This window comes from Chelon labrosus (assembly GCF_963514085.1).
Source record: "Chelon labrosus genome assembly, chromosome: 6".
In the NCBI taxonomy this organism is placed as follows: domain Eukaryota; kingdom Metazoa; phylum Chordata; class Actinopteri; order Mugiliformes; family Mugilidae; genus Chelon; species Chelon labrosus.
The window spans coordinates 9,277,508-9,300,856 of record NC_140342.1 but is presented as its reverse complement, the minus strand read 5'-3'; the positions used below and the strand labels follow the sequence as shown (position 1 = coordinate 9,300,856).

Genomic DNA, 23,349 nt, shown 5'->3' with positions numbered 1-23,349 from the left:
ACTATTTCTTCTCTGCCACTGACCTTAAATAACGCCAGTCCTACGTGCCATATTCTCCGACAAACACTGCTAATCATCAAATGTGTTATTCCTGCATCAAATATAATCCTCTCCACCACGCTGAGCCTCAGGCTGCTCCTTGCACATGCTGCTGCAGAGTCGCGATTCGTTTCAACTTGCAGAAATTCAGCCCAAACACGGTGTCCTCTAATGACCTCACATCCTGTTTTCCCCCACTTCCTTCTGAATGGACCGGTTTGGGACGGTCCGGTCGCCGCGCAGCGTGGATCTCTGAAGCGTCCGCGCGTTGCTGCAAACGCATGCTGTAAGAGAAGAGATCCGCGGAGTTAACGGGCTGCAGAGGGCATCCGAGCCAAGTTTTAATGCAGCGATTTACTATGCAACGTCTCACTTGTTGATTCGGAGCAGAAGAGGCGTCGGTAAGTCGTTAACGCGCATAAACTTGTGCGTATTTACTCGGTAATTCTCACCATTTAACGTCATTTTAACTAAAAAATGCGCCACATCTTAAATTGAATCCGTAACTTGTTCTACGACTTAGTTTCTTGTTGATAAAACTGCCACTGAAAACGGGTCAATCCGCTCAGTTTGCTTGCACAAGAGCTTGTGTTGAAATAGTGGAAATGTATGTTTTTCCACTCCAACTGAAAAGTTGTCTCTTATTTATAACGTCATCCATCCTGCACTGCATGTTTTTATTGTGTTGCAGCTTTGACTCATGGATTAAATGTGTTGACAATCAACGTGTAAGCAGTGGAGGCACCTTACACGTTTGAATGTGTGTGCACGCTACTACATGAGCTCTGCACATCTGGATTCTGCATTATTTCTCAGTCACAGGATTGTTTCACTCTGTCATGTTGGGTGCTTGAACAGCTCATCTGAATTCCTGCCGCAAATTCTGGATTGGATTAGGTCTGATTTGGCCACTCCAAACATTTCTGTCGAGATTGCTTTTATCCCGGCTTCTGATTAAGCAGCATTCTGTGTTGAGGGATTTTCTTTCTCGTTTTTCCTCACTTTATTTAATGTCTACCTCCGCAAGCTTTCCAGAGCCAAGTGCAGTGAAGCATTACCACAGCTTGACGCGTTCACTTGGGGATGAGTGCTTCACTTGTAAGATTTTAGTTCTGAAAAAGTTCCACTTCTCATAGTTTTGTGTCATGGCAGATACAGTGAGAACTTCACTATTTCCCACTTATGTTTGCCCCTAATATTAGGTGTTAAAGTCATATTTTCTGTGGAACGAAAATAATCTGTTGTGGTCTAAAGTTGTAAGGAAGTCTGGGGGAGGGTTATCTGGGGAAAAAACAAAGAAATTCAGTAGATATGGTTCTTTTGAGGTCAGTACAAATAGCCCGTAAGTCAAGCATTACAACAGGTGTTACTATTATGGTACATGTGTGCACAGTGCAAAGGTTTCCATATATTGTGGCCTATAATGCACCAGGTCATTGCTTAACATGGCAACACTGTTGACTGTTGTCACATTTATTATGAGGAAAAGCTTTAATCATGCAGTGATGGTGTGTTGTGGTGCTTAGGGTGAATGAGATCATGCAGATAAGACAGATAATGTTATTGGGTGTCTTAAAACAATTATGACACCAGCTTCTCTTATATAGTTCAACAAGAAGCCATCTAGAAACAGACCCAGTTCAACTAGAGATATTTTTGAGACATGGAAAGTTTTTTTCCAAGTTCCAAGTCCAGTTGGCTGGAATGTAATACACAGCTACTTCAGTATCTGCTAATCTTCCAGGAAACATTTGAATCAACAGTAATAAGGATAAAGGTGTTTTCTTAAGCATCAGATGCTTTCAATAGCGTGTCAGGTGGGATGTTACAGTTTGGTCAGGTTGCTACTTGCCGGAGAGTGAGAGATTTCTTCTTTAGAGGCTGATCCTTATTTATCCATTAGGTAATAATTCCTCCTTTCTCTAGAGTTGTAATAACTTTGACTTGTTCCTGTGTTTCACTCTGCATCAACACATTCCTTTCTCTCGGCTGTTTCCAGCGATGTAAATAAACCTGAATAACAGAAAAGTAAATGAATGACTGACTCCCTCTTCCTTGTTTGGCCTATCTTTGCCTGAAAAGCCATAAAACTGATCCCTTTTAAACTTTTGGCCAAGATTTAAGTTTCAACGTCTTTGTTGACCAGACAGAGGCAGAGAGTTCCTCCTGTGATAAAAAGCGGCAGCACATCACATCAAAACACAATTCTCTGTGTATTTCTTCGTAGTTGTTGCACTTCTGACAGAATGAAGACGAGGGCTGTGACGATCATCAACGAGGGCCTGGAGGAGGAGATGGTAAATGTCCCTATGTATTTGTTTTCTTGTTTCATCATACAGTTTAATTTTGAGTTGGACAAGGCAGCATTACAATGTAAAGGAACACCTTAGTTTATGATTTTGAGTTAGACTGATAAGAGCTTAATGGTTTGTTTGTGATTAAAAGTCTCCAGTCATGAATATGGTAGAATGTTTGTGGTTTTCAAAAGACGTACGCTGTGTTCATGTATTAGATTCAAGAGTGAGAGAAAGTCAAATTTGAAAGACCAGTGTGTAGGGTCTAGTGCAACCAGCTGAATAACAAATAAATAAATACTCATAATTTATACTGTATTGATCCCACGTTGGGAAATTATTTTTCCTGCAGTTGACCCATCCTTTGGTTCACACAGTACTGTCTACACTATTTGTGTAGCTCCGGAGAGCAAATTGGGTTTTAGGTACTTGCTCAAGGCATCTAAACCATGGACATGGGAGGGAATGCAAACCTGTGACCCTTCGGGCCTAAGACCCCTCCCTTTTCAAGTGTGTCGGAGAACCTATGATGGCCGACACTTCTACATAAAAACACAAAAAGTCCTCTTTTGAGCCAGGGTCTGGTTTATCCATTCTAGGTTAAGCAGGTATAGTTGTAGATATGTATGTATAAAATGGATTTCCTTAAGTATAAGCTTGGTATATATTACCCCACGCCGTATCTTAGCCTGGCGTGCACCTCCGGGGAAATGTCACGGCACGTTGTTGTGACGTACACCGCAATGTCTGTGACCGGTCCGAAATGCATGTCCTTGTTCATGTGGCTGAGTGGCTGGACAAGCACACAGAGCACTTCCCTGTCCAGTCTCCTACACACCGTCTACTCAGACGTCTTCTCACTGTATTGAGTTGCAATGATAAGTAACTGTTGAGTTTGAATCAACGATATTTCACTCGTTTCACTCGTACAAAGTACTGAGAAAAACTCGACGTGGCTGACTTGTTGTCACCTAGCATTTTAGCGACATGATTACAGAATAATCCCAACACTAGCGCAAAGGTGTAAATGCTTTTGTCAGCATAGCCCCCTTCGCCGTAGGCTCCTTGTGATCCTGGGTAGCTTTGAGTATAAACCAAGCTTAAAGGTTGGCTGTCGGCAAATGCCAGGCCCTAGTTTTTGCACAGCCAGAACATACAGTATGTTCTAGTCTTTATGGCATTTAAATGCAACTTTTTGACCTAGTCACAGGTGACTTGAGTAGACAGCACAGCTGGCCTTTGGTGCTTCTAGCTACGTGATTATCAATACATTATTCAATGTCCGCTAATAGAGCCCTCTAAATCCTATACACTGGTTCTTAAATGTGAAGCTAGTGCTAGCAACCGGTTAGCTTAGGATAAAACGGCTATTTTAGCTTATGTGGAGATGAACAAAACGTTCATATCACACCTATGAAGATCACTTATTCATACAAGGTCAGAGTAATCTCTTTTTAACCTGCGAACATGGCAGAGCCACACTATCTCCAGTATTTATGCTAAACTAAGCTAAGTGGTTGCTGTGTGAGATAACACTAGCTCCCTGAAATAAAACAAACCATGGCATGCCATCTAAGTGATTGAACTTATCCTTAAGTTTTAAGATTGGAATGAAGTAATACACAATGTAATAATCATCAGTCTGTATTTCCTTTAAATAATAAGGCAGGTGGTATTATTTTAACACCTTTTAATCCTTCGTATTGCTTGCTAATGAACATCACAGCTGTGTATTGGTCCATTCATTGTGTTAACATGAGTGCATGCCTGTGCAGGAGGTGTGGGGGTACCGGCCCTGTCTGTGGAAGATGATCCTGGTGGGTGTAGGGACTGTTTGCTCTGGCGGTCTCCTGCTGCTGCTGCTCTACTGGCTGCCTGAGTGGGGCGTCAAGGGCACCTGCACACACACCTCGCTGAGAGACGCACACACACTGCTGCTGAGGACGAAGGTAGGAAAACGGCCGACCTGACTGTTGTAACTTTGTAAATTTTGATTTCGCTCCTGTGCTGCTGCTCCTGCACACAATTTATCCACTTCTTACATTCTTTGGCTCGTGTGCTGTTACTTTGCAAATGATAAATTGAGTATAGCCTCACAGACAGGAAAAATGCAATTCTTTACATTTTTATCACAGGATGAGTTCAAGCAGTGGTTTCGAGCCAAAGTACATGTGATGTTGGCTCCAGGGAAGAAGCCCTTCGATGACTTGGATCTGCAGTCCAAAATTCAGCTACCAAATGGAGACGGAGACCACAGCGCGCAGGAGGAGGAGGAGGAGGAGGAGGAGGAGGAGGAGGATCATGTGAAGTCTCTCCATAGGCCGTCTGCTCAGGTACGTCGGTGGGAAGCAATGCCTGCCTTATCAGGGTTCATACTTGGACATAATTAATAAGTGTCGTTGCGTTCATGCTTTAGAGACATATACTCAAATTTAGATCATCGACCATCTGAGTTTTGAAGCGTGGCTATAAAATCTGACCACCTCCTTTATGTCTTCTTCTCCCTCGTTTAGATCAACTACTTCACCCACCACAGCACAAGGTACTACTGGAATGACGAGATGCAGAACTATGAATTTTATAAGTAAGTGTTGTGTTCATAAGCATTTTATTATTTCTCACAGACATGTATGTGTGTTGCGCTGCAGAACTCCAGTAGTAATGAATGTGTGTTACTTTTCTAGAGGCCTGGAGGATGTGAATGTGAGCTGTGAGAGTATCCACTCTGACCACAGCACGGGGCTTCCTAAAACACTGCAAGACTACAGGTAGGAGGAAGCGTCACGTTATAACACTCTCGCAATGTCTGTGACAAAGTTACAAATGGCTTCAAATTCACTTTTTTTTTTTTTTATCAGGAGGTTGTTTTTTGGGGAGAATGAGATTGCGGTTATAGTACCATCTCTGTTCAAGCTTCTCATAATGGAGGTGAGTTTCACCCTCTTTATCTGGTGTAATATCTGGCCTCTTCTTTTAGCGCATTTATAAAAATAATACTATCATCAGTTCTCCTTCTTATGCTTATATGTGTAATTGTCTTCCTCCTTCAGGTCTTGAACCCTTTTTACATCTTCCAGCTCTTCAGTGTTATTCTGTGGAGTATTGAAGATTATTACTACTACGCCACAGCCATAGTGTTCATGTCTGTCATTTCAATAGCTACCTCACTGTACACCATTAAAAAGGTGAGTCACACCTAAGCCTCAGAAAAATGTAAGGTGAGCAGAGAAATTATTCATCACTTCATGTAACTGCATTTTTTTCAGCATATCCTTTTTTGTTTGTTTGTTTTTTGTGGCTCATTGCTTTACCAGAACATTTTGGTGTGTCTCTCTCCCTCTATGTATCTCTTTCTTTCAGCAATATGTGATGCTACATGACATGGTGGCAGCGCACAGTGTGGTCCGTGTGTCTGTGTGCAGAGGAGATAAAGGCATGTCTGAATATCTCACCATATCATATCACACTACAGCCTCTATATAATAGACTCTCAATGCATAAGCTGTGGTGATTGTTTTATGTTTAATATCATTGTACAGTAAGGGTTGCCATGTCTTGGTTCTCTTACTAAATGTGCATGATAAAACTGCATTATCGATCTCCGCTCGTGATCGCCTACAGATTGTGTGTATGATACCATTTATCTTTCTGAACTCTGATCACAGATATTGAACAGGCCATGTCCACTGAGCTTGTGCCCGGAGATGTCATCATTGTTCCAGCGAATGGGATGATAATGCCCTGCGATGCCATACTCATCCGCGGAACCTGCATTGTGAATGAGAGCATGCTGACAGGTGACATTACCGTCTTCAGTGCTTCTCAGTGTGAAAAGTGTTTCACCTCCGACTATAAGACATTCAGCTGCTTTCAGTTGTTGCTAGTTTGTTTTAGGAATGATTGTAGTGCTTCATAGATAGGCAGGCTGCACATGACGTTCCAGAGTCTGCCTGTTCCTTACCAACCTGTACAAAGCTGAATGTCCTCGTAGAAGAAAAGGCTGACTGTTTGTTGATTGGAACAGAGATATATCCACACTGGTCCATCAGTAGCACAGCATTTTATGGCAACTGTGACGATTGAGACGGAACAGCCCACAGCATCCAGGAGGGTGATGGATAAATAATTGGTTATGAATCCAAATTGAATTCAGTGCATCAGCCCTCTCTAGTGAGCGCAAACAACAATATAGAAGCGTCCAAGAAAGTTTTGTGATGCTCCAGATAATCGTTCAGGTGAAGAATTAAACGGGAAAGACGTCGACATAGAGGACAGACACATTGTCTTTCTTCTTAGGCGAGAGCTCAAAGAAGAGAGGGACTGTAGACTGTAGGTATACTTCATAAGCACATGTCGACAGTGTTTGTAATTACTCTCACTGCCAGAAGGGGGCGACATATGGTCTGCACTGTAGCTTTAATATTAGTTATACTTATATATTAGAAGTATTTTAATTTTGAATGTTTATTTCTAGTTTCTGCCACATTTTGATTGAATCAATAACATGATTGTCACAAATAGTCCAACACAGTGAATTATATTGGTTGCTGGAAACTATCTACATGCATATATCATTAATACATCATAAATAAAGAATTAATGTGTCATGAGAATTTATTCTTTTCTCAAAATTCATTGAGATGAATTTGGTTACAATCTCAGCATGAATCTAAAAAGTAGAGTTATATTGGCTTAATTTGAGTTGAGATTTAATAATATTTCATAAAAATTAGTAATTTTGCCGTATTTTAGTTTGATCACACTTAAGTTTGTGAGCAATATTGCAGCAGCAGTTCTCTTTGGGGCTTGGTTTGAATTGAATGTCTCTGTATTATTATTTAGGAGAGAGTGTTCCAGTTACCAAAACCAGCCTGCCCAGTTCAGGCGAGGAGGCGGCCATGTGCTACAGCACAGAGGAACACAAGAAACACACTTTATTCTGTGGTACCCATGTCATCCAGACCCGCTTCTATGCTGGCGAACTGGTGAAGGCTGTTGTGGTGAGAACAGGTGAGACAAACAGTCTGGAAATAACACATTGTAGCCTTTTATGATGGTTCAGCCACAGCTGTAGAGTGCAGACTGGTCACCCTCAGGATATGACCTTATTCAACCTCCACAAGAGCAAGAAGGTAAATAATTACTTGCGTGTTCCCCCAGGCTTTAGTACAGAGAAAGGCCAGCTGGTCCGCTCCATCCTCTACCCTAAACCCAGAGACTTCAAGCTGTATCGCGACGCTTACCTTTTCCTGTTGTGTCTGGTTGGGGTGGCAGGGATCGGCTTCATCTACACCATCGTCCTCAGCATCCTGAGCCAGGTCTCCCACATCTTTTAGCGAGATTAGTCATGTCCTAAATTTCACTTGCTGATGACTGTTCCTTGAACTTATGCAGGTTCCGGCAAAAACCATCATCATCGAATCTCTGGACATCATCACCATCACCGTGCCCCCGGCCTTACCGGCAGCCATGACGGCTGGGATTGTGTATGCACAGCGCCGTCTGAAGCGCATCGGCATTTTCTGCATCAGTCCTCAGAGGATCAACATATGTGGACAACTTAACCTGGTCTGCTTTGACAAGGTAATCGTATACATAGCTGGAATGAAAAGTGATTTTGGTTTGCTTAATGTGAATTTAATAAATGCAATTTTTGAAGAGGTGTTTTCATGGATTGTAATTGTACCTCAAAATCTCCTCTTGGAGTTCTCAGTCAGAATGCATGAAAAACATTATCCACAGCATTTAAACTCAGTCCCCGTCCAAGTACAGGTTCTTGTTTGAAACTGACTTCACAGTTAATAATAAATTAAAATGTTAGTGGGCAAGAAACTAGATTTGATGTTGTTAATTGATCCTTGATTAATTGATTAATTAATTAATGACTGTAACCACTGTTTAACAGTTTAAATCCCTTTGAGCAGCACCTCAGCTTTGACTATTTGATGTTTTGTAATGTTCTGCGTTCTAATGCTATATTTCTCCTGACGGTGATGATTGCGAATAATTCAAATGTCAAACCCATACAGTATCTGATCCTCTGTCTGGGAAATGTGTTCATGTTGATCTCCTGCTCTGACTTGGGAATAATACATCCTGGGCTGGAATCTCCATGTGCACCACTGACAGCTTTCTGTTTTAATCCCTCAGACTGGCACTCTCACTGAGGACGGTTTGGATCTGTGGGGTATTCAGAGAGCTGAAAATGGCAGGTAGGAGGTGGCCTCCGTGTTATTTTCCTGAAAATAGCCACAAAAAGCATCAAAAGTCTGTAGCAGCTGCATCAGATGTTGTTGGCTTTTTAGATTTAGATGACCTTTTATTGAACAGTTAAGGCTGAAGTGAGTGCACTTTTAATTAATTTCCTAAGAATCTGGTCTTTATATTAATACCATTGTGACAGCTGTCTCGGGTCTTATTAGGCCAGTGTGGTGATAAGACTGCTTTATAGCAATAATGGATTTCTGTATGGCCAGATAAGAGTTTCCATCTATTTATAGAACAACAGTAGTCTTTATAGTCACAATTTCATCTGTGTACCTCAAAGCCACTCTGTGAAAACTTCATGGGGTGTTGCGCAACATTTTGTTTGCATGGTGTGGAAATGTGAACCATTGTTTTTTTTTTTTAATCTTAAAGATTAATTTAGACCAGGCGTGTCAAACTCATTTTAGTTCAGGGGCCACATACAGCCCAGTTTGATCTCAAGGGGGCCGAACCAGTAACATAATAGTGTATTAACCTATAAATAACGACAACCACAAATGTTTCCCTTTGTTTTAGTGCAAAGAAGATCATTATGAATGTGTTTGAACTGCACTATTACAAAACATGTAACGGACAAACGGAAAAGAAGTGCAATTTCTGTATAGCTTTAGGTGTCGTTGTTGTGTTATGTCCAAATCTATTACTAAAACGGGGTGAACCCTAGGAATAGCAGTTACTTTTATTGGAAAAATCACAGTTAATGTCTTTAATGTCGATTTTACACTTTTTTCAAATTCATCCCGAGGGGCCAGATTGGACCCTCTGGCGGGCCGCTTTTAGCCCGCAGCCCGTATGTTTGACACCTGTGATTTAGACTATGCTTTATGTACTCCAGATCTATAATGTTAGTCTACCCTCCCTTTACATGTTACATGTATTCCCTGCTGCTACATCTTAGGCATAATGACCATCATTTTTTAAAAACAATCCTAGTTTGTCAGTTGTCATTGGCGAAAATAAATGTTTCAACGAGGGCATTCATATCAGTCATTTAAACTCAGTTTTATGGGAAAATGTGGTCTTTTAATAGCGCATCACAGCTGATGTAGATAATGTGCTCCTTTCCTAGTCATACAGAGTACAGTCCTTGAGTCAGATCCCCCCTCTCACTTTCAGCTTTTTTCCACCTGAGTCTGAGGCAGCTAGAGAAAGTCTGGTGAACACTGCATTTGTGGCCTGCATGGCAACCTGCCACTCACTGACCAAAATAGAGGGAGAGCTCTCTGGAGACCCTTTAGACCTCAAGATGTTCAGCGCTACGGGCTGGGTAAGCAAAGGTTTTCAGTGTTTTAGCATGATTAGTGCGACACCTAGCATGCTCATTGCCTTAGCAGAGCAAGTTCCTCTTGCTACAGCCTGGCACCACGGATGCTTCAGCAGAAAATGCATTTTCATTTCTGTCACACCAGGGTTGGCTTGAGGACTAAAGACATTAGCACATTATCCTATAATGTTGTTTTTGTTTAGCTCCTGGAGGAGCCCACAGAGGAGGAGACTGCACTTCACAACCCCATAATGCCCACAGTTGTACGACCCCCGAAGGAAAACATCCCTGAAGCCAATCAGAACAATCCACTGACTCAGAACATGGTACCATGATACAGCATGTCGTTATAATGTGGTAGATGTGGCTGTTTTTGGCTGCTATAACTAATATTATTCAATCTTTTTTTCCACAGGAGCTTTCTGAATTAACAGTAAGTTCTTTGTTTTTCTCAGGAGAATATACTTCTTCACTTTCGTAAATTTGAAGACTCCTTGCTTTTATGTTACATGGTTTTCTATGCAACCTTTGCTCCTCAGTCCTGTGAGATTGGTATCGTACGTCAGTTCCCCTTCTCCTCTGCGCTGCAGAGGATGAGTGTGGTGGTCAGGAGGTTGGGGGATAAACACATGGACGCCTTTTTGAAAGGGGCACCAGAGATTGTGGCCAGCCTCTGCAAACAACACACAGGTCAGACACTTCTTCTTCTTCTTCTTCTTCTGTATATTAAAGGTTTTGGATGAACATTCCCTCCCCTAATTTTAACTTTCTGTCAAGACTGACAAAGTAAAAACATTGACTGACTTTAGGTGTGACCCCCTGCATATAAAACCAATTCTGTTCTCTTCAGTCCCTCAGAGTTTCACAGAGACTCTGGAGACCTACACTAGGCAGGGCTTCAGGGTTATCGCCTTGGCACACCGACAGCTGGAGTCCAAACTCTCCTGGCACAAAGTCCAGAGCCTCGGCAGGTACGTCTCTGTCCACAGATAACACCAGGCCACAGTACATGTGACAACTACCACCCTAAAAATGTCCCTATTTGACTTTTGGACAAATGAACATTAAATAACATAATGTCCAATATATAAACAGATGTTCTACAGCACAGCAGACATGTATGAGCATGAGCAAATAAGATTTTGCATTAGTGATCAAACTGTAAGCTATGTCCTCGATATTATACAGCCATTAAAGAACCTTTGCTGAAGAAGAAATAGAAATATACACTCCAACAACAGTCATTAAAAAGTATGCTAATGTTAATGATTTAGTTGTTGTCTTTCCTGATTTCACAAGTCACAGGACTACTTGATTAATCAAATTTGGATGTTTGCTGTTGATCTGATAAATGTGGGAAATCATTAACTTGAGTAGAACTGGGCAAGGCCGGATGTCAGTAAAGTAAACTGAGCTAATGTGATGTAGTGAACATAAAAGATTTACGATGGTTAGTATCAAAAGTAGTTTATGACTTTCACTGTTTGTCATAAACAATGACAAACAATCACACACATCCTCCACCATCACCCTGAACACAGGCACGCCACAGACTGCCAGGGATGTGTGCTCAGTCCCCTCATAATCCTCCCAGTTCACCCACGACTGTGTCCCTGCATTTGACACCAACACTCTAGTGGAATTTGCAGATGATACAACTGTGCTCGGGCTGATCACCAACAGCAACAAATCAGCCTACAGAGCAGATACAGAGAAGAACCTCTCTCTGAACGCTGGAAAAAACAAACTCGTTTTTTCTCAAGCTCGTCATCACCTTCAAGGAGATCCCAGGTTGAGGACTTCTTCTTCTTCGTCAGCGGTGAGAGAGTAGAGAGGGTGACCAGCATCACTTCCTGGGCGCACACATGGACAACACTCACCACTGCACAGGTGAAGAAAGCAAAGCAGCGGTTATTTTTCCCGAGGACACTGAAGAAGGCTGGACTCCCACAAGAGATGCTGGTAACCTTCTGCCGCTGCTTCATCTTAACATACTGCATCTCAACGTGGTATCGCACCTGCTCCGTAGCGGACAGACTTCAGTGTGTTAGGAGGAGGTTTACACCACCAGGTGCCTCGGGAAAGCGACCAGCATCTGTGAGGACCGTCCACATCTGCGCCATCCCCTGTTTAACCTGATGCCATCAGGCAAACGTTATAAAGCCCTCTGCACCCACACAACCAGATTGGAAAAAACAATTTCTTCCCCAGAGGTGTGGCTGCTCTAAATGAGTCCAAGAAACTCTCCGCCTGATACACAACCATGTCAGTTGTGTACACAGTCCGCAGTTCACATTGTGAACAATGCTGCTGCTATGAAAATAACCTACTGATGCTCGATGACAATTTGCTCAACATTGTACATCATATCTGTATATTCCACAGTGAAATTCATATTTATATTCATATGTAGATATAGACTAGGTTATTTTCCTTCTGTTTTTATACTGTTTATACTGAGAATCTTACAGAGCTAAAACAAAATCTTGTTGCACTGCAATGACTTGTCTTCTGCAATGACAATAAAGACTATTCTATCTAGTGTTTTGGACAAATGGCAGCTGAATTTTTTAGAAACATGTGATTTGTGTCTCTTTTAGGGACCTGATAGAGACCAACATGGAGTTCCTTGGTCTGATCATCATGCAGAACAAAATAAAACAGGAGACTGCCGGTGTTTTATGTGAATTACGAAAAGCTAACATCCGCACCTTGATGGTTACAGGTAACCCGGCTCATTCAGTATGTTCATTGCATTTCTGTTTCCATTCATTCTAATCTTCCTGTTTTCCTCTACATCGTCTGTCAGGTGACAACATGCTGACGGCGATATCGGTGGCTCGGGACTGTGGGATGATCTGTCCACACGACAAGGTCATTATAGCCGATGCTGTGCCACCCAAAGACTTCCACCCAGCTAGCATCACGTGGCACTACACTGAAAACCCTGGTCGGGCTGTTAAAGACGATCAGGTAAGACAGAAAGAACCAAAGACACTTATTTGACTTGGGCATTGACTTAAAAATTCAAAGACGCTCTAACAACAATTGATCGTCTCTGATGTTCTTGCATCTGGTTAAGATAATGTTGTCATTCCTGTTAAACCTCTGTACTGTTTGCTTTGATAAGTTTGAGACTTGCATGTTCAGATATTTCTTTGTAGATACGCGTGCCTGAGGTTCACATGGATTAGAAAACGTCAACATTGTTCATTGCTACAGAGCTGTTACATTTATGCATTTATCAGTCAGATAAGAGCAGGAAGATGTCTACGGTATGAAAACAACTTAACGGGATGTTTGTTTGTCTGTTCACATCTGAATAAGTGATGCAAGACAGTACTGTTTGTCCATTCTGGTGTTTTTGTAACGACTGATTTCCCTCAGACTGTGGAGATAAACCTGGAGGAAGGTGTATATCACTTCGCTGTGAGTGGCAGAGCCTTCGCTGTTATCACTGAGCACTTTCCTCAGCTGGTGCCGAAGGTACAGACTCATCTTTGGACATATATACATATACATAGTCAGATTTGTATTAAATCTATATCAACTTTAAAAAGGAGTTGGTCTAAATCAAGTCTATTAATTATTTGTCTCCCCACATGGGGGCGCTGCAGCTTGTGCTGAGGGCCACTGTGTTTGCTCGAATGGCTCCGGACCAGAAGACTCAGCTGGTGGAAGTCCTGCAGAGCATCGAGTGAGTTTTTATTTTGCAGCTTCAGTTTTAATCAGCTAATTTTTCCGTCTGTTTAGTAGTGTTCATCATCCTCCTCCTCCTCATCATCATCATCATCTGTGACATACAATGTTGTTTTGTGTTTACCTTCCAGTTACACTGTTGGGATGTGTGGTGATGGTGCTAATGACTGTGGAGTAAGTATGGCTTAGATTTAATAATAATAATGTTGTTTTTTTTTTTTTCCCCCACTAGAATATTTTCTATCCATTAAACTGATTTGCTTATTGCTGGCCACAGAAGGTGTGTGTGTTAGGGCCGAAATGTGAGTTGTGTTTGCTTCATCACTGAAATGTGAGCATCACATCAGCTTCATGGCCTGCTTCTCACAATATAACAATAACTAATGGGAACAAAGTATTTTACACTGTGCTGACTACGGACTTTGATCATAGCCATTTGTAGGCAGCCAGCTGTCTCATAAAGGAGAATGGAGATGTGTTTATTTATTCCCCCAGATTAGACATATTGTGGCTCACAACGCAGTACACAGTGAAATAATAGTAGCTGTTTATAAGATGTGCACAGCTGCAGCAACTCCTTTTATATTTTCCTTTTTCTGTCATTTCTTTAAATAGCACAGTGGGGAAAAGGGAGCGCTTGGTTTAATGCAACGGATATCCCAGCTCTCTCTGCTAAAGAAAACACAGCAGGATTGTTGTAAAATGACATTTTGAGGAAGGGTTTGAAGTGAGAAACATTAATTCTACAGCTTCGGTGTCTTCTGTAGAAAGTTTGAACTCTAGAAACAGATTTGTGCGTTTGTCATACCGCGTGTTGTGCATGCGAATTCTTGAAAACACCCTTGAAATGTGGTCAATGCAGCATTAAATGTAGCATAAAATAAATGAATCAAACTGAGGTGCAGCTCATTAAAGCTGAACTTTTCACCTCTGGCTTTGAGTAATACTGTAAATGCAAAGTGAGTTATATTAATTAAGTTCTCTCTCCCTCTTTCAGGCTCTGAAGAGAGCGCACAGTGGGATTTCTCTGTCAGAGCTGGAGGCCTCAGTCGCTTCACCCTTCACCTCCTCCACCTCAAACATCTCCTGTGTCCCCAACCTCATCAGGTAGATGGCAGCTTATTATCCAGTTTCTAGCAGAGTGCTCCAAACAGAAGGAACCAAGTCATAGAAGAGAAAATTCGACAGTGTAAAAATATATCAAAACAAACATATCTTGCAACTATTTATTATTGATGTCACTGATTGCTTATTGTCTCTTGCTGTCTTTTCTAAGCTGACAAACAAGTATTACTGTGCTTTCTCTTGTCTTACCCTTTAAAGGGAGGGTCGGGCTGCCCTCATAACGTCATTCTGCGTGTTTAAGTTCATGGCTCTCTACAGCATCATCCAGTACATCACTGTCATCTTGCTCTACTGGGTAAATATGTTGGTTATTCGGATCCTCCACATTGTTTATGTTGGTCGCCTGCTGGGGAAAAACACTGGTATTTTAGTTACTCTGAAATGCGCAAAAAAAAAAAAAAGGAAATGCTGAATATGAATACACAGTATCCATACAGTATACAAGCACTGATATAATGTGAAATCACACCAGAAGGTTCAAGGTCAGTGTAAATATCAGGAACAAGTACAAGCAAGTCGTGGCTTTATAAAGATGTGGGGGTGACAGAAAGGCAGCCAGTGACCGTTGTTTGTTTCTGAAAAGCTTGACTCATCCTAAAATACACTGACTGTGACTCAGGAATTTACATTAGTGCTGGTATTGGACAGTGGTGGAGGAAGCACTCAGATCCTTAACTTAAGTACTTGTGTTTTATTACCATCCTGTAAATTTATTATGTTACAAGTATGTGAAAGAATTAAAGAAAAACGTAGCTAAAGTACCAAATGTAAAGCAGAAAAATGCCCCTTATTTAAAAATGAATGTACTGCATTACAATATAATATACTAATATGAAATATTACTACATTATTTATAATCGTATTACTTATAACATTAAATATAAGATGTCCCTAATACTGTTAGTTATTATTGTCACATATTATATCATTACATTACATTTAAAACTGTTTTATATCCAACTTCATTTTATGTTTCTTTTTATTTTTGGTTTATTTTACATTGGCTTGTAAAAATAGTGCTCCACCTGTATAAAAGGTATAACAGAACATCCTATTTTATTAGTTCAGTGTGTTTTTGTGCAAAAACCTTAATTTGTAAAGTAACTAAAGCGGTTAAAACACAGTGAAGGAAAAAGTACAAAATAAAGTATAGGCCCTGGGTAAACGTATTAAATCATATTCCACCATTGGACTGAGTGGTGAAGACTGCAGTTCCATTTATCTTTATTTTCCTTTCTGATGTTGCAGATTCTCAGCAACTTGGGAGACTTCCAGTTCCTCTTCATCGACATCGCCATCATTCTCATCATTGCCTTTACAAGTGAGCAGCACGACCGACTAAAAACGCTCCAAAAGTTATCATTTGTTTGAGTTCTGGGGAAGCAGGTGATCAAATCTCCAGTAAAGTGATGCTGTTCTTCTCTGTCATCAGTGAGTCTGAACCCGGCGTGGAAGGAGCTGGTGCGGCGTCGCCCGCCGTCCAGTCTGATCTCCGCCCCGCTGCTTTTCTCTGTTCTGGCTCAGATCCTCACCTGCCTGGTCTTCCAGGTCTCGGCTTTTCTCTTGGTACAACAGCAGAGCTGGTACGAGAAATGGACGCCTCAGTCGGAGTGAGTAACATCTGTTATTACCACATCTGAATACATCTGCAATTCTGTATACTTCTAACTGTGAGAAAATATGTATGTATGTATTTGTATTTGTGGTTAGACATTGTATCGGCTGTATGCCAAGCTAAAATTTAAAATATATTCTCGATTCTTGGTTCATAAATTGAGAAATTAGTTTTGATTTTGTGCATTTCCTCTTCTCCTGCAGTGCCTGTAATGTCTCCAATTCCAGTGCCACTTACAACCTCAATGTAACGACGCCACACAACTCTAAGAACATCAAGAACTATGAGAACACCACCCTCTTCTACATCTCCTCCTTCCAGTATTTGGCTGTGGCCATCATTTTCTCCAAGGGGAAGCCCTTCAGACAGCCAAGCTACAAGAACTGTAAGACTTCAGCTGATGGTTTCAGATTAGTTAGAATTTGAAGGGACACTCCACCTGTGGCATTATACGCCGATCAGGCATAACATTATGACCACCTTCCTAATATTGTGTAGGTCTCCCTTGTGCCTCCAAAACAGTTGTGACTCATCAGAGAATGGACATGGGCCTTCTGAGGGTGTCCTGTGGTGTCTGGCAACAGGATGTTGTTAGTGGGGGGATTTCGGTCCTATAGGTTGAGGGGAGAGGCCTCTGCGGATCATTCATCCTTCCTTTAGTTATATGAAGTTTGCCAGTGACGTATGCTGAAAAACAGCCCCACACCATGATGTTCCCACCTCCAAACTTGTTGGCTGGGGTTAGAGTTAGTGCCATTTGCCCTCCCATCATAGTGTGTATTATGGCATCCAAGGAGTTCTATTTTGGTCTCATCTGACCAGACTATATTCTCCCAGTGTTTCACAGGCTTGTCTAAATGCTGTGCAGCAAACCTTAAACCAGCTTCAGCATGCCTTTTCTTAAGCAATGGAGTCTTGCATGGTGAGCGCGCATACAGGCCACAGCGGCTGAGTGTACTCGGTACTCAGCAGTGACTACTTATTGTTTTCTCAGAAACAATAATACCGGCTAATTCCAGGTCTATCTTAAGCTCGCCACTGATTGTCCTTGGCTCTTGGACAACTCTTCTGATAATTCCTTTCACTCCTCTGTCAGCACGTGGTCGTGGGTGGTTTATGGTGAAATTATGCCGTTTCCACTTCCAGATTATGGCCCCAACAGTGCTCAGAAGTTTAGAAATCCTTCTGTAGCTTATGCTGTGAGTATATTTTGCAACAATAAGGTTGCAAAAGTCTTGAGGGAGCTCTTTGGTTTTACCCATCACGAGATGTTTCTTGTGTGACGCCTCGGCAATGAGACACCACACTTTTTATTGGGCATCAGTTGGAACTGAAGCAGCTAATTTTATTTGTACCAACAAGGGTCAGGATTGCTTTCTAGCTACTGATAGATCAGCTGGTGTCTTGGCTTCCCATGCCTTTTTGCACCTCCATTTCTTCAAAATGCGTTCAATGTTTGTTCCCTGTGTCATTTCAGCTATGGTTTGATTTCTTTTCTTCTTACATTTCCTTTAGAAATATATTTACTGACAAAGATGGTGACATGTTAAATACATGTCACCATGTATACAATTTTCTTGAATGCATCCATCACTACTTCGAAATCCAGGTTTCTTATCTCACTCAGTGCACTCAGAAATTTATACTGGAGTTGCCCCACTGCTTATATAAACATGTGATGTTCTTTTAAATGAAAATAACTATTAAAATGTCTTTTTTAAATTTGTTTGCTAAGGGCCATTCATGCTGTCCTGCATCGCTCTGTATTCTTTTCTCCTCTTCATCATGCTGTATCCTGTTCCTGCCATCGACAACTTCCTGGAGGTAAGCTTTGTTCCGTCTTATTTTTTCTGTCTAGCACTAAATGACGCAAGACAAACACCAGAACCCTGTAAGACGGTGTTAAGATGTGGGAGAAGATGTGTCAGCTGACTTGCATTGTGAAGTACGTGTGTGGTGTTGCATTCACTGCTCATCCTGCCGCTCTGCCTCTCCTCAGATCGTGTGTGTTCCACATGACTGGCGCGTTACTCTGGTCGTCATTGTCGCAGTGAATGTGGCCGTGTCTTTCCTCTTGGAGGTACGCTTCAGAGACATCACGCCCCACAAGCTTTTGTGACCGATCTCTCTTTTTTTCTTTTTTTTCAAAACTGATTTGCATGCGGTGATTTATTTTCTTCCTGAATCAGTGCTTGGTGGCACGTCTCTTCCTAATTAATAGAATCAGCGATCACAGTTTTTACCTTTCCATCTGAGTTATTTCTGCCTTTGTGTGTTTCCATGGCTCAATCTTTATGATCAGCTGATTCTCAAACTCCCACTGAAATCTCTCGTAGATGTTGATCCTTGACATCATCTTGTGGAGGCTTGTTTTCAGAGGCAATCAGGGCGCAGGTCGCCCCACAGAGTCCTCCTCTGCTGACAAACTGCAGGTTGGGAAGCTTTTCACTCCACTTTGTTTTGTCTGGTCTCGCTGTCTATATGTCTTTAACTACGATTCTCTTTCTTCTTTGGATATCTTCCTCAAATGTGATTTGTTTCACAAGTTGTAGCCTGTCAGTAATATAGACAAAAGAAAAAGCTGTTTGTTTTTATGTCTGAAAATAGCTTGTTTTAGAATAGATTATATTCTTATTCTTATTTATTGTCATTGCATGTAGTACAGGTAGATACACAATGAAACACAATTTGACATCTAACCAGAAATGCAAATACAATTAATCCAATAATAAGCTGTAAGTTATGACTATGTATTAAGTGAGTATTGTACAATAATAGTATATACAAGTGTAATACTAGTGTATAGAATGAGTATATGTAGTATGGACAGGATAGACAACAAAGTTTGTGCAGTCAGTATATATACACATACACTGATCAGCCACAACATTAAAACCACTGACAGGAGAAGTAAATAACATTGACCATTTTGTGACAGTTCAATGTTCTCCTCGAAACTTTCGGACCTGGCATTCATGTGGATGTTACACACACATGAAAACAGTTTAAAAACAACTCAAAAAACAACAGCACAAGGTGTTGACCTGGCCTCCAAATTCACTAGATCCCAAACTGATCAAGTATCTGTTGGATGATCCACAGAGGCCCCTCCCCTCAACCCGTAGGACCCAAAGGCCCCCACTAACAACATTCTGTTGCCAGACACCACAGGACACCCTCAGAAGGCCCATGTCCATTCTCTGATAAGTCAAAACTGTTTTGGAGGCACAAGGGAGACCTACACAATATTAGAAAGGTGGTTATAATGTTATGCCTGATTGATGTACGCACATATACACATTTGTACATATATAAATACATATAAACAACATGTTAAAATAAGCTAAGCATACAGTTCATAGCATCAAATATACTCTTTGCAGTGCGCAGATTCTGTGTCACCTTCTCCTCTTCCAGACGACTTCGCAGAGCTGTCTACATTCAAAACCCCTCTCTGCTGGCACGCTTGGCAGAACAATTTCATTGATAGTAGCCCGGTCAGACAACAGCTCACTGAACAAATCAAGACTTTGCAAGATGTTGCAAAAGTTAAACCCCCATAACCGTGACTAAATCAAGGGATAGCTATAGCTACAGTTTGTGTGAGTTTTATCGCCAAACATTTTAAAGAAAAATTCTTGATCTATTGTGTTTGTCAAATACGTTTCATCAGGCAGAAAGTTATTTGTGGAAACCATGGACGTTGAACCATTTTATTAAATTCTCATTTCAGGAATACAACAACTACATTTACATTTGTCTTTTCATCATTTTTTTTTTTTATCTGTCAACATATCGTCAGTCATCATAAAACTCTTGTTTTTGTTTTGCTTGAAACATATAAGTCAGCATACCAGTGATCTTAATATTTATGCAATAACTGAATTATTGGAGCTCAAATCTAAACTTTCTTCCAAATTCAGTTTTCTTTTAAAATAAGTGTGTGAAATTTACATGCAGAAAACGAAATCCTTAAGAGGTGGTCTTATTCATTCAGTGTAACTAGTGCTGCCACACTGTAGTAACTGGTTCTAATGTTCATGCATGTGCATGTCCTCAGGTGGCCAATGACCGCTGGGGCTACTCTTTCCTGTCCTGGTTGTTCTGTTGGAGGAACAAGCCACCGAGGACACTGTACAAGCAGCTGGCTCTGGAGCTGCAGGAAGATTCGGACTGGCCCCCCAAACCATCCACTATCACATACGCCGGCAACCCACAGTCGAACATCTCTGCCTTCCTCTGACCCCAAACGTGGCTGCCAACCAAAATTCAGCACAAACTAAACCTCACAATTCCCGATAAGATAGTGTGAATGGAGCTCAAATGTAAAGGAAGGTCAGGTGATGTATTCTGAAGCTGCTGATTTTCCGGCAAGCAAGCTTTCATATAGTCTTACTGTACCAACTGACTGACACTGTGAACCACTCATACATAAAGTCCTCTTCCATTTTGAGTCCCCTCATCAAAATGGAGCCAGAACTTGCATTTTAGCCGTACTGTTGTATCACAACTGCTGCAACTTGAGCCAGAGGATTGTTAAAGGGATAGTTCGGCGTTTTGAGAAATTTGCTTCCTTGTTCAAGGTTAGACCATGACTTAACCAGTTGCTGGTTGTAGCTTTACACTTGACTACAAATGAGTGCTATAAATCTTCTCATCTAACTCTTAGCAAGAAAAGAAATAAGTGTATTTGCCATAATGCCTTTAAGATGACAGGTTGTCTTAATAGTAACCATATTGTCCTTAACTGCCACACTACACTAATCACTGAGTATGTTAAAGTGTGAGTGTCAGATAAGTCCTTCCATTGCTTTAAGTTTTCATTATGACACAGTTTTTGAAATCAAACTAGGCTGACACTGATCAGATCCATCATACAGCGCACATCTGCTCTTTTTACCTTTTAGTGACACATTAGCTGCTGCTATAATGTAAAACAGTAATAGGTCATAGGAACTCAACATGAAAGAAGCATTGGAGACTTCTGTCCGTTGGCAAGTTTACGAACACGACCGGTACTGTAGTATTGCTAAGACAGAAAACATTCCCCTTCTGCATTTCTTTTGTAGAGTTGCTGAAATTCTTCCTGTGGAAGAGAGAGGCAGAAATGACTTTGTCCCATTTTTTTTATAAATTATATTACCAGTAGAACCACCTGTGTGTGGTGGTGTGAGAGAGAGAGAGTAAAAGAGAATCAAAATGAACCATTTCAGTGTCCCTCGGATGCATTAGGAAATATTTCTCCTCCATTTTTTTTTTTTTTTAAATACTGTGTGAACCTTTGCATCAATTAGAACATATAACATCACCAAGGTACTGTACATAACTGATGATTAATTTAGTCAGTTAAATTAATCAAAATGAATCATTGAGAAACCTGCTGCTGTGACGATTTTATAACCGTTGATCTTAATATTTGATTTTTTAATGTAATATTTTCCGGTGTTTATTGCTGCCGTTTACATGTTTTTCTAGTCTAGTCTTTTTACAAAATTAAATCGGTAGCAGGAAAATGATTATTACTGCGAAATAGAGAAATGCTTTTAACAGAGATTGTAATACTGTATTTGTACGTGTTTTCTTATTTCAAAATGTGACAAAAAATGTTTCTGTGCGTCGACAAATATTCCGGTGTTTGTGCTGCAGAACGTCCTTTCAATTTCCCAATAAATCTGTGTATTAAGCCACTCTTGCGTGCTTCGTGGGGGGCTGACCCTGGTCACACTTTTTCAGCCAAGACTTACTGATCAATTATGGGCTTTCCCAGCCTCCTCGCTGCCTGGCATATGGGCGCTTAAAGGCGCGAGAGTGGAGGAGAAAGAGGGGTATCATTTCATGTGGAGATCAGGGCCTATACGCAGTGAATGGGTGGATTTAGGGGGGACTGTGAATAAGGGAAGGGGGTCTTCGCTTGTACCAAAAAGAAAAGAATCACCCACAGATCAGGGAAGAGCCTTTTTGGGAATATTCATGATGAGGATGAGGAGGCATCATGAATTCATGTGTGTCTCTGTGACTTGCACGGATCATCTTTTCAGTAAACACCGGTGTGTACAGAGGCGGGATGTCTTGCTTTCGATCCGTGTTTGCGATGTAGTTTTGTGGATAGTGTTGCCTCTCCACAAAGCAATATGGGTTTTTGTGTACTCCGCTGTATTCCTTTTGTATCAGTAGAGGAACAGATGGAGAGTGGTGGAAAGACATAAAGAAGCCAAAACACACAGTCTTTCTTCCTCACAGCTAGCTTCTCGCTCAAAAAGATTTTCTCAAGCTTGCTCTCAGACGTGTGCTATTTCGAGCATTTTAGACTTTTTCTCCTTTCTCTTTTACCCATACGCTTTTTTGTCTGAGCTGTGTGCTTTCAAGATTTGGGCCTGTGCACACAGTCTGTTTACTGTTTCTTTGCTTACAGCGGCTCCAATAGAGCAATCAGGCCTGCTCAGGACATAGAAAGACGGCCTCCTTGACACACTTTTCTCCACCACGCGTTGTTCTCTGGTGTTAAAACACATTTTTGCAAACCCTTAGTCTGCTGAAGTTCCTACAAAAGTTGCTCAACGCTCATAAGGCCCTCGCCTTGATTAATAGTCAGAACACAAGGCCAACCTGATGCTCACTTACGGCTGGGCTCATTTTACAGATGACACAAAGGCACCCACGTCTGGTAAAAGGTCTCTGACCCACCAGACGGTCACAAAGCCGTTCTCCTCCCTCCTGTCCCCTAAGCATGGGCTTCTTTCCTGGGCCTTCATGGCGTCCCTGTCCCCTTTCCTTTATCAGTGCTTCCAGGCCTGAATGGGCTCTGTGGTTGGTCAATAAATTCAGTGATTCAGGGGGTGGACAGTTGCAGCCGTGTTAACGTTTGTTCACAGGCTTGTCGGAGGGACGGGCCCCGCCCTGTGGCTCTTTGTCTCCTGTGGTCTCTCATCAGGTTAGAAGTCAATGGAGGGCCTTGTGTGGAGGTGGCAGGGGCATGGATGGAGCCGCCTCTCACATGGCGTTCACACAGGGGGAGGACCGGTTCGTATCACTGTGACACTTGTTAG

General features: G+C 41.5%; 1 protein-coding gene across 4 annotated transcripts; it reads left to right on the top strand.

The window, feature by feature from the left end:
- Positions 1-53: 53 nt before the first annotated feature.
- Positions 54-21,970, top strand: LOC311488978 (polyamine-transporting ATPase 13A3-like). 4 transcript variants are annotated; one of them, XM_084545854.1, is made up of 33 exons: positions 54-440; positions 2,267-2,336; positions 4,109-4,282; positions 4,469-4,666; positions 4,847-4,917; positions 5,018-5,101; positions 5,192-5,261; positions 5,384-5,518; positions 5,694-5,766; positions 5,999-6,130; positions 7,176-7,343; positions 7,494-7,651; positions 7,728-7,916; positions 8,484-8,545; positions 9,717-9,867; positions 10,068-10,190; positions 10,280-10,297; positions 10,404-10,554; positions 10,715-10,835; positions 12,465-12,589; positions 12,674-12,837; positions 13,252-13,350; positions 13,482-13,561; positions 13,695-13,737; positions 14,561-14,670; positions 14,887-14,983; positions 15,937-16,009; positions 16,121-16,298; positions 16,507-16,688; positions 18,039-18,127; positions 18,303-18,383; positions 18,640-18,735; positions 20,364-21,970. In XM_084545854.1, exons 2-33 carry the CDS (start codon positions 2,286-2,288, stop codon positions 20,544-20,546), a joined length of 3,729 nt encoding a protein of 1,242 aa, XP_084401980.1. In that variant the 5' UTR covers positions 54-440; positions 2,267-2,285; the 3' UTR covers positions 20,547-21,970. The 4 variants fall into 4 exon arrangements, with proteins under 4 accessions (XP_084401980.1, XP_084401981.1, XP_084401983.1 ...); XM_084545855.1 differs by lacking the exon at positions 18,640-18,735; XM_084545857.1 differs by lacking the exons at positions 54-440; positions 2,267-2,336; positions 4,109-4,282 and having other exon boundaries at positions 4,634-4,666; positions 5,020-5,101.
- The last annotated feature ends 1,379 nt before the right edge of the window (positions 21,971-23,349 follow it).